Here is an 11,377-nt window from a genome sequence, read left to right on the forward strand (position 1 = left end):
TAGTTTTTTGTTTTTGTTTTGATACGAGTAGTTCTCCAAAGAAGAGAAACTTAGAATAAAAAACAAGAGAAATGCACCAAGGGTCAGCGTCTGTGTATATTCAGATTTCATGCCAACAACATTCCTTTCCTGCACTGAAAATGAAACATGAAAGCCATCCTGTACTCCAAATCACCGTTTCCACATGTGGAAAAACACAGGTCTCAGCTGTCGATCTATTTATCTTGGTGAAAAAAGCATTACACATCATCAGAACGAATCTCCGTGTGACATACATGAGTAGACTAACCAAAGGATCATCGTTGCGTGGGGACTTTGCAGAGTAAGTAAACACACAGAGCTTGATAGGATAACAAAAACAAAAAGGTGAGGATAAAAGGCCGTCTGGTCCTCGGGAAACTAGAAGATGGATGAGAAGACCGCGGAGACCACGGCCGCCGCCACGACGCCGTAGCCGAGCCCCGTTGGGACCTTGAATCCGCCGTTGGCGGTGCTGGCGCTCGCCGGGGCGGCAGGAGACGGAGTAACTGCAGGTCAGGAAGAGGAGAGCTCCACGAGTTAGTATTCAGCTGCTAAGGAGACTCTTTTCATCTACTTATTTGAGTGTTTGATCTTGTGGTACTGGTTGATGAAGTGCACAAAATTACATACGCACAAGTCATTTTGACAATGACTTAACTGCGCACTATTTTAACAGATTCTTGACGCTGTAGTTATTCAATTGTTATGACAGCATGGTGGAAGATTCAGTGATTCAGATAACTTACTCTTGGAGGCGTTTGCGAACATAGCGTAGTCTGGTGAGCTCGGGGTCAGGTGCAGTAGGTCTAGCAGGACAAAGAAACACCAAACATTAGAATGTGTCAATAAAGTGGAACCATTGTCAAGCTAGAGTTTCATCTGGATTAATCTGGAGTAGTTATCATGTATGCAGTCTGATGTAAGAATGAGCAGTCCTTTGTTCAATAAGTCAAATATTTGTAAGCAAAAAATATAGAACAAAAAAAAGAGAAGTACAATCTTATGCACCCCTATCACTATAAAAAAGGCGAATCTATTGTGGTAAATAATAATAGTAAAAAAGGCGGGGTGTCTAGAAACCCATCTCATCACAGAACTAGGAGAGAACCAAAGTAAGAACCCATCTAGGGTTCTGTCACCCCGTCGGCAATGCCGTCGGTCCGCTCTAGCTTCGGTGCCCTTTGTTTAGATTGTTTCAATGTGTTTCTAGGATGCAGCGGCTACATCTGGTTCTTTCCATCCCATTCTCGTTCCGATGGTGTGTTTAGCGCCACTGAAGGGCTCGTGGAATTGTGTGCCAATGTGTTGGCGTGAAACCACACCAGTCTCTTTTGATCTATAATTGCCAACCTGATCCATCGGGGTCTTAGCGCGAGACTTTGCCTTTGTGTATTACAACAAGCTCTAAACGACAAACTTTGCCTATCTCTAGTGATGGAGGGACAAAGACAACGGTGCGGCTTAGTGTCTATAGTTATAGCTAGGTGGTTCAAATAACTATCTGTAATGTTTTATTACTGTTGTGCTTTTTGTACTAGCTTTGATGGTTATTAATAGATGAGCAGAATTTTCGAAAAAAAATTGTGGTTTTTGTTTGGGAAATTTGTGGTTTATATAACGTGCCGCAACTGGGGCAGTAGGAACATGGGCTGGATCTTGTAGTCAATCGACATTATAAGAGCTGGGACCAGAGAGGCGCATCCAGGTCCAGCACCAACACATGGCCTGCTTAACCCAATACCCACACATGGGTCATGGCCACGAACTTAGCTAAAATAAGCTAATTGGTTCTAAAAAGGGTAAAACAAGCTAAATTCATATTTTTTTTATTAACTTAAAATATAAACAACCTTCGATGAAGAAGAAAATTATTGTTTTGTTGCTTCATAAGAATAAAACTAGTACAATTCATCAAGAGGAGTGAAAGTACATGCTGTTAATGTCGAGTACTATATCTGTGCCACTCCAAAATTGTAAGGAGATCTCGATTCTATGAAAGAAAAATGCAAGGAGATCTCGAGATCCATAAGCATAAACTCCAAAATTTGCAAGAAAAATAAATATAACTATACCAATCAAACAAAGATAGAAGCATGTGTTGTGCATGAGTAGGCAAGGTAGGTTACTGACTGATGCAGAGGGAAACGTTGGCGTGCGTGAGCTTGCAGGCGGCGGGCTGCGCGAGGAGGCGGTCGAAGCGGAGGCCGAGGTTCTGGACGCCGTGGTTGCCGCTGTGCACCTGCTGGATGATGTAGCAGAGGCACTCGGGGCGCTCCTTCTGCGTCTCCGACGTGTCGTCGCAGCACTTGGCCGACGGCGAGTCCTCGTGCCCCGTCGCGTAGTCCATGCAGTCCGACAGCTTCGACAAGTCGTCCTGGCACTTGGTCTGCAGCGCGTCCTGCGCCATGGACGTCGTCGCCGTCGACACGGCCAGGAAAAGCACCGCCGCCAGCTGCCACCGCCGCGCCATAGCTCGCCGGCCGGGTGCTGGTTGAGTTTCCTGTTGTGTTTGGCTCTGAACTTTAGCTCAGCGTTGATCTCTTGCAGAAGTTGAGCTTGTCGAATCTGAGAGGATGAGAAGGAGTGACCGGCCGTCGTTTATAGTTATAGATGGCCATGATAGGAGGAGAGGTCGCGATGAGAGGGCATTCAAGTGGGGCGGTGAGAGTTGGATGTGTTTGCATTCAAGACGGGAGCGGCAGGCGGCAGGGGCTCGTCAGGACAGTTCCTGTGATGATGGTACGCACTGCGTGTCCCGGTTAATTTGCTTCGGCTACTTTTCATCGTTGCTTCGATCTCATGCTGAAAACTAGATATTTCGAATTCGTTTTGTAACGATCCAGAAAGCTTTGCATGAGAGAACCAACCTGATGTTGGGTGGTTAGGAGGGTGGTTGTACCCTAGCCCACCAGAGTTCAAATCTCAGATTTGACATCTGTGTAGTAAAGGCGAAATATTCATTCAGTGTGAGGCGACGTTTCCGTCGACAGCGAGGCGCATATGGTGACTTCGTCAATTTTAAGATCCAATCCACCGGCTCAGTCTTTCGGAGATGCTCATAGGGGTGTAGGGTGTGGACTGAGATCTCAATCCGTAGGGTGTGTGTGCATGCGTTCATAGGGATGAGTGTATGCGCCTGTATATGAGCGTCTACGTTTGTACTATGTTTCTCCAAAAAAAAAAGCTTTGCATGGAGATGGAGTATGTTCTTACAAAATGTAAACAACCCTCCTGCCAAGGTTTTGCGTAGAGCTGAGACCTAAAATCTTTAGGGCAATCACAGTACGTTTAGATTTAATTAAATCTCACTTAGATGACCTTATCGAAGCCTGGTTTACAATCTAGATGCAACTCACGTCAAACCGCTGCAACCAATTGGCGACTAGAGATATCTTAGTCGCGACCGAAAAATCTCAATTGCAATCCAATATACACATGAAAAATCTCAGTTTTAAAGAAAACATCAGTTACAAACCATGTGCAACTCACGTGATAGTTGCTTCAAAAAAAATCACACGATAATTGAAGTCCAGCAATTCAGAAGTCGACCAACAATAAGACGACTTAGGGTTAGCAAAATCGAATCTTTAGGAACAAGATGGAGATTCAACATTGACTCAAGTAACTAGAAAGTGAGATTTAGGAAAAAATGTTAGAAAACTTGGAAACAAATAAAGTACTACCTCCATTTCAATGAGTAAATCTTATATTATTATTTTAAAGAGCAAACTATCAAAAATTTGACCAAGTTTTTGCGCAAAACTATTAACATGTAAAATACAAAATAAGTATTATTAGATACATCATGACATCTGTTTTCATAAGATATCTAGAAAATATCATACTCCCTCCGTTTCTAGATATACGGTGTATAGTTTTTTTGAGAAATGTCTCCAAAACATAAGATACGGTGTTGGGCAACCTATGTGGACATTTTTTAGGGATTTGATTGTGTTTCCTTATCTTTCAAAAACTTCTCTATTTTCTCATGTCAATTGTCCAGGATCAATCCTGCTAAAACATTGTGTAATTTTCCCACCGCATCTGTTTCTTAATTTTTATGCCAAAAACTATACACCTTATATCTAGAAAAATGGAGAGTATTTGTTAACATTTTTTCCAAAAATTTGGTCAAACTTTGCTTAGATTGAGTTTTTAAGGCAGTATTAGATTTGGTTTTCTAAAGAAGTACTACCCCTGACCATAAGTAGGTATCAAAACTAGGTCTAAAACTGAATATATCTAAACATTTTTTAGTGTATAGATACATCGAAATTTAGACAAAATTTAAGCATCTTTTTGTGAACGAAGGAAGTAATAATATAATAATTATCGCAGAACATATCCTTACCAGCAAGGAATGATTGTTTGCCAAAGAAAAAAGCATGGATGATTTATCGGCTGCTGGTGAGGAGCCGGGGAACACAAGAGCATGCCAACATTATTGAAGGTGCAGCACGGCGAGTGGTCCGTTGGGAACTCCGTCGAATCTGCCTTGAATGTATGGGTGGGTGTGTGCCGGTTCGGGTGACGGCCTGACGCACGCCACCGATCCCCGGCGTTCGCCGTGCCGTGCCGCATCGCGCTGGCCTCTCGTACTGCGTCATGGCTTCGGGAGCCATTCCGCTAGAACGGTTGAGAGTTTCAGACCGATCGCGCTCCTACCCGTACGTAGCCGCACCGTAGTAGCCGCTACGAATGCGCCCGGATCAGGTCCAAACTCCAAAGACTTCATTCGGCGCTAGCACAAGTAGATAACGGCAACTTCAACAAGCCAACCCAAAACGGGTGTCGGTTTTGGTCCATACATGAACATGCGAGAAAGCTATCTGATACATTGCACCCAACGGCACGACCCATAATAGGCACGCCCATTTTTTCGGGGTTCGCTTTTTTATTTTCTCTTTCCTATTTCAGCTACTTCGGTCGGCCATTGGCACACAAATAAAGTACTTCACATTGCCAAATAGCTTACACAATAATTTTGACAACATAGTTGGCAATCGAATATAAATATTTTTCATCAATAGTTCACGCATTTGAAGGGCTTCAAATAAAATGAACGGAGAGGACTAGTGGTTTCCTACGAGATTCCACAATATGGTCGACCAAATCATTTTGAAGTTCACTATGGGCTTCCTGATCACGGATTTTAACCTCGTCTCCTCCCACTGCCTTGTTGAGAGTCGACTCACCAGATCCAACACCGCCCCTTATCTTCTTTCTCTCTGGCGGCGCTGCCGGCCGGCTAGAGGATGGATCAGGAGGTTTAGCTATAGGTTTGGCAATTCGGCGTTTTGTAGCTTGTTGTCATTGCTTCCGAGCTGCCTCCGAAAACTAGTGGCGGCGTTCTCGCTGGTCATGACCGGCGATGTGCCGACAATGGATGGGGGAGGTGGGGCGTGTTGGCGAACACGTATAGAAAACAAGTTTTGTATGCATAAACCAAGATCACGAGAGGGTAGGTAACGGGCCACACCCTCGTAGATCAAACTAGCAGAAGTTATCGATGACTAGGTTGATGAAGACGCAAGTCGATCCCCGCAACTAGACCCGTGTAGTCACGAGGAGATGTATTATCTTTCGAACCGCGAGCTGCTCCCACAAACAAGTGTCGCACACGAAACACCTCCACATCATCGAGACGTACGAGATCAGTAATACCGTGTCGAAGTGTGATAAAGCACACGTGACAGTGCTTCCGCAAGCACCGACTAGATTGGATCTAGGCGGTGGTAGAAATCTCCCAGCGCTCCGAGAAAAAAACAAGGAGAAGAAGTCACCCGTGGAAATCTCTTGGTGACATCAGCTATGGCGCCGTCAAGGGGAGGGGTGACACGGTGGTGGTGATGACTGAGGGCGAAGGGTGGAGGAGGCGGTGGAAAGCTAAGGTTTGGGGTGAGCATCGCGGGGCTTGATGTGTGCCCCATCTCCCTCGCTATTTAAAGGGTGTCGGTTGGCCTAGGGGGGAGTCCACTTGGTGGACTCCTGTCTCCCAACCGACTTGGTGGGGGAGGGGGATTCGGAGTCCACCTGGACTCCTCCCTCTCAAAACCGACTAGGGAGGATTGTCCACCCCTTGGAATCTCCCCTCCTCTTTGCGAGTCCATGCAGCCAAGGCAGATGGTGCCCCTCCGAGCCATCCCCTTCGAGACCCTTCCGACTTTTCCTAAATGCCCGAACTCTTATAAAACCTTCTGCAAATATCCTAGATCCTTCGGGTACCTTCCATAAATGTCTGAAACCATTTCGTAGCACTCACGAACACATGTCGAACACTTCCGGAGTATTCTGATACTTTCTAAACAACAATCGGAACCATTTTCTTCTTTATATTCAATCTGAGTATTCTAAATGAAGCTAAACCTTAAGTGAGTATTCTAAATGAAGCTAAACCTTAAGTGTGTGACCCTATGGCTTCAGATATATGTTGACATGTCTGAAACAACCTTGCGAGACAATAATCAATGCCGAGCGCTTGATAACCGCAATGATCCCCACTACAGCTGGGCATGGGCAGCCCGGCCCGGCTCGAAATTTCGGGCCAGGCCGGGTTGGACTTGCACGTCGGGCCGGGTTCGGCCTGATTTTGGAGCCCGAACATCAGGCTGGGCCGGGCTCGAGCTTGCAGAAAACACAATTTAAGCCTAGTTTGGGCCGGGTTTGGCTTTTGGCAGTTTGGGTCGGGTTCGGGCCTAATATGTGTAACCCCAGGTCTTGATGTTGTGGTAAAGTGGTGACATTGTTATTGGGCGTCAAGGCACCACGAGGGGGAAGAGGGATGAGAGACAGAGTGAGAGAGATAAGGTGAGGGCAGTAGAGCAGGGGTAGGTCGCCATTTCGAAACTACTAGTGGCGCACATATTTATGCGCCACAGGTAAGTTTTCCTCTTTTGAAAAAATGCAGTCACATCTAACATTTCCTAAAACTATATTTCCCTTTTGAATTTAAGGAATCTAAAAAAGTCGGTAACGGCCGTAGGCTGTTAAATTCTGATGTAACTTTATTTGTAGATGCTTTTTCATATAAAAAACTTTTCCATCCGACGACATATGCAAAAAACTAAAGCCGTTTTACCAATATATAACGTCTTTTTGCAAACTGTGTCAAAATTCATATTTATTATTTTTCCTCACAACTAGATTGGGTAACATAACTACATCTCAATAGATTTCAAAATTTGAAGTTTTTATCATTTTCATTTTATATTTTCTAAAACTAAAAAGGCGACCAAGGGGGACCATAATCTGCCCACGCATACCCGTGATGCTCCACGGGTATTTGTGGTACAAATTTCACACCCGGGACCATAAGTACCAGTGGCACACAGAAATATGGTGCGCCAAGGGTATTAGGTTAGACACATCCCATCATATTTGTGTGTGCCAGTACTATGTGGGCGTGCATACCCATGGTGCTCCACTGGTATTTGTGGTACAAATTTCACACCTGAGACCATAAGTACCAGTGTCGCGCAGAAATATGGTGCGCCAAGGGTATTAGGTTAGACGTATCCTATCATATTTGTGTGTGCCACTACTATGTGGGCGCGCACCAGGCACCCCTTTACCAACTTTCCCGTGGCGCATGAGATTATTTGGTGGGTCATGGGTAAGGGCATACTAATGGATCATACTTTTTTTGGTGCGCCATGGGTAATAGCAGCGGCGCACCAAAAATTCGGTGCACCATAGGTAAATCATCCATCTATAGCCCTTTACCTAGTAGTGGCTTCTCCGACATGTGGGTTCGGTGACCTATTATGGCGGCCAAATGGTGCTGGGGATGAAGATGACCATCTACAGGGTGATCAACTCCACCGCCAGGATATACACCTGCCCTGACAGTGGCTAGATCGCGGCCGCTCATGTTTCATATACTCCCTCCGTTCTGATTTAGTCTACATTCTAGAAAAAATGAGACAAATTAGTAGTGCACTTATTAGTACTACTTAGAGATTTGAACAACCAATCCAAGCTACATTGAAAATAACAACATCCAATAAAGAGAGTAAAACCACCTCGTTTTCAGTGTTGTTGTTGACTAAAAGCTAGAATGTAGAGTATTTCAGAACAAATTTTGGGGCTAAAATGTAGACTATTTCAGAACGGAGGGAGTATGTGTTTGTCTACATGTTGTTTATATATTTAATAGTAGTTATATATTTTGAACTGATGGTGATAAGACTTCTATATGGCTTTTGATCAGAGGTTCGACCTTGATGTTCTAGTTGCTTGTATGTGCTGGAACATGATAGCTTTCGACCAAAGGGTGTTGGTGTAAACCACTGATTGTAAGACATGTGTTAACCTATTTAGTAATTATGCTCATATCAACCTAAGTGTGCTTACCGTTCTCTGTATTGTTTGTGCTTTTGTAATGGGTACATTGGTGGTGGTAACGTTATCATTTTCAAACAAGGTAACTATGTTCTAGGTTTGCACATAAAACCAAACACCTTAGTTTACCTCTACGTACAGCCGAGTTCGTGCATAATGGGGGTATACAAATGTTAGGCCGAGAGTGCAACATAATATTTTGTTAGGAACCAAAGGAAAGGCAGAAATAGGCCCAGTTCACGTTTTTCTCGTGCATCATCCACCGAACCAAAACCTAAGAGCATCTCCAGTCGCGTCCTCCAAACCGTCTTCCAAAGCAATTTGAGGTGCGCCGGATAAAAAATCGTATCCAGCCGCGTCCCCCAAACACGTTTTTTGTCCGGCGCGGTCCGATACGGTGTCCGGCGCCCCGAGGCCGTCCCCGCTACACAGGGGACGCTCCGGGCACGCCGGACACAACGAAAAGCGAGGCGGGGAGTGGCGGGGCCGACGCGTCAGCGACACATTCAAGTTTGGACATAACCGTCGCCTACCTCGCGGCGGAAGTTATTCGCGCACAGTGACACACAACCGAAGCGTCGCAGCTTTGCCTTAATAGCGATGGAGGGGCACGCGAGACGTCTCGTCGGTGCTGCACAGCCTCCACGCATCGGTGCTGAGCAGCGGGACCGTCAGCAGCGTGAGGCGGCGGCGGCGGCGGGAGACCCCGCAGCTGACGAGAACGCGGCGTGGGAGGAGGAGGCGCTGGCGGACACCATTGCGTCATTCGACGCCGCCACGGCAGAAGAGGCGCGGCGGCGCCGGACGGAGGAGATTGGCCAGCGCTGGGCTGATGAGCGCCGTCGCCAGCGCGAGGAGCGGGAGACGCAGTACCGTGAACGATGGGAGGCGATCGAGCGCCGGCGGCGGGAGTCGATCGAGCGCTCGCAGCAGCTGGCGGCGGAGGAGCGTCAGCAGCGGGAGGCGGCGCAGGCGGCAACGGATGCGGCCTGGGGGAGGCGGGCGGATGCGTTGGCGGCAGAGGCCAACGCGTTGGTGGCGCGCTTGGAGGCGCGAATGGAGGAGGTGGAGGAGACGGAGGCCGAGGCGGGGGAGGAGGAGACGGAGGCCGAGGCGGGGGAGGAGGAGACGAAGGCCGAGGCGGGGGAGGAGGAGACGGAGGCCGAGGCGGAGGAGGAGGAGACGGAGGCCGAGGCGGGGGAGGAGGAGACGAAGGCCGAGGCGGGGGAGGAGGAGACGGAGGCCGAGGCGGAGGAGGAGGAGACGGAGCAGGAGGCACGACTCTGAGTGGTCCGACGATGACAGGCCGCACCCAGACGAGACGGCCGATCAGCAGCGCGCGCTCGTCGAGTCCTTCGAGTCGGAGAAGAAGCTCCAGGATGCCTCCCGTGCCCGCGAAGAGGCGCAGATTCACCGCGCCGTCGAGCTTTCCCTCCATACGACGCAGCAGGGGAGGGCAGGCGACGACGCGCTGCTGGAGCAGCGGCGTCTGGCCACCGCCCTACGCATGGAGAGGCGGCGAGCTGCAACGGAGGGGAGGCGATGACGGGGCAAGACCGTCGAACGCACCGCCGGGCGGTCCGTAGGCTAGGGTTTACATGAAATCTAGCCATTTTCATTCAAACTTTGTAATATATAATCAAATTTGAATGGAAACCTTTATTTTCGTGCACTAAATATTTATTTGGGGACGGTGTTTGGGGGACGCGACTGGGGAGCCGACGTTCCCCAAACTCGGCACGAATTAAACACATCCCCCACACAATCAATCCGGCGCCGTTTGGGGGACGGTTTGGAGGACACGTGGAAATGCTCTAAAAGACAGGAAAAATGCATACAGGTATCTAAAGACGTTGTAAATGTATAAAAATGAATGTATACGAATGTAAATTTAGAATAAAAATTATCCGTACTATTTACACTCCTAGCTAGCTGTGCGCCAAGAATGTCATTGACACCGATCGATGGTTCGCTGGCTCGTCTTGGTCTGGCCAAAGCATTTAGAGCTGTACGTGCAGCGTGCAGGTTGTCCTGAGTTACGTGGGAGACTGAGTCGTAGTAGAAGCTGAGCACTCCATGTGCTGGTCTAGCTCTAGAAGACTACTAGTTACTACTAATAACAACCAGTTACTACATCTGTGTGTGTACACGTACCTTGCATATGTACCGTCGTGCTGCTACTGGTATACTACGCCCCATCTGCCGCTGCTGCTGCCGTTTTCCAGAATTCATTGCGTGCATCTGGCAGCTCTAGATGCTCACACACGCACCCAACAGCGGCACCGCATTTACACGGCCGGGGGAGGGCCATTCACCATTGCTTTCACACCAAATCAGTGCTCATGCTAGGAGCACAGTTAAGCAGCATTTCGCTGAATACACAAATGTCAAATCTCCTTAACATCTCTCCTCTAAATCTTGGACCTAGGTACACCTGCGACAGCGATGACCAAGAGACTGGCGCACACGATTTCAGCTTCTCTTTTAGTAATTCCTTTTTCACGGTGGTTTCAGGTTCTGGTGATCTGAAGAGATCGAGAGTGAAATCACTGGGGACCTGGGAGATATCACGTGAGAAATCTCTGTTTCCGCAGTTGGCGTCTTGGGATCGACCTGGAACTGATCTCAGCTGGCGTCTCTGTTGGTTGGGTGCTCAGCTCAATTAGTGGCGCAGGTGGTACCATCCATTCGTACTTTCGTTTAAGGGAGCGACAGCTCTGGTGGGCGGCGATTCCTCTTCAATTCGTCTTCCTCTTGCGTCCACTGCGACAGCGAGACCCATCCACCTCCGACTCATTCTTCACAAAGGGAAGCCACGCCGTTTACGCCTAGATTTCCAGGAAGCATTGCCTCGCTACTGCAAGACCAGGAATCTTCTACCCGTAGCATCAGTGGCTGTGAGGCAACTTTCTATTAATATTATTACTAAGGTTCTGTGCATCCGCAGATGCCGGAAGGCCTGCGATTCCTCTTTTATCAGAAAAAACTGGTGATAACAAAAAAAAAAAACTGAAAG

General features: G+C 47.7%; 1 protein-coding gene across 1 annotated transcript; it reads right to left on the bottom strand.

Annotated features, from left to right (window-relative positions):
• Positions 1–399: 399 nt before the first annotated feature.
• On the bottom strand, positions 400–2,667 carry LOC124678927 (non-specific lipid transfer protein GPI-anchored 1-like). The gene is made up of 3 exons (XM_047214784.1): positions 2,152–2,667; positions 768–827; positions 400–527 (listed from the first exon to the last, which is right to left on the bottom strand). The coding sequence occupies exons 1-3, from the start codon at positions 2,489–2,491 to the stop codon at positions 400–402; spliced, it is 528 nt and encodes a 175-aa protein (XP_047070740.1). The 5' UTR covers positions 2,492–2,667.
• Positions 2,668–11,377: the final 8,710 nt, after the last annotated feature.

The sequence above is a fragment of the Lolium rigidum genome, chromosome 1, assembly GCF_022539505.1.
Source record: "Lolium rigidum isolate FL_2022 chromosome 1, APGP_CSIRO_Lrig_0.1, whole genome shotgun sequence".
NCBI classification, from domain to species: domain Eukaryota; kingdom Viridiplantae; phylum Streptophyta; class Magnoliopsida; order Poales; family Poaceae; genus Lolium; species Lolium rigidum.

Excerpts from the sequence above, each read along its gene's own strand:
- LOC124678927 (XM_047214784.1), bottom strand. The coding sequence starts at position 2,491 with ATGGCGCGGCGGTGGCAGCTGGCGGCGGTGCTTTTCCTGGCCGTGTCG. Across the intron at positions 828-2,151 it reads CAACGTTTCCCTCTGCATCA|ACCTACTGCACCTGACCCCG; the intron begins GTCAGTAACCTA and ends TTGTCCTGCTAG. Across the intron at positions 528-767 it reads GTTCGCAAACGCCTCCAAGA|TTACTCCGTCTCCTGCCGCC; the intron begins GTAAGTTATCTG and ends CCTGACCTGCAG.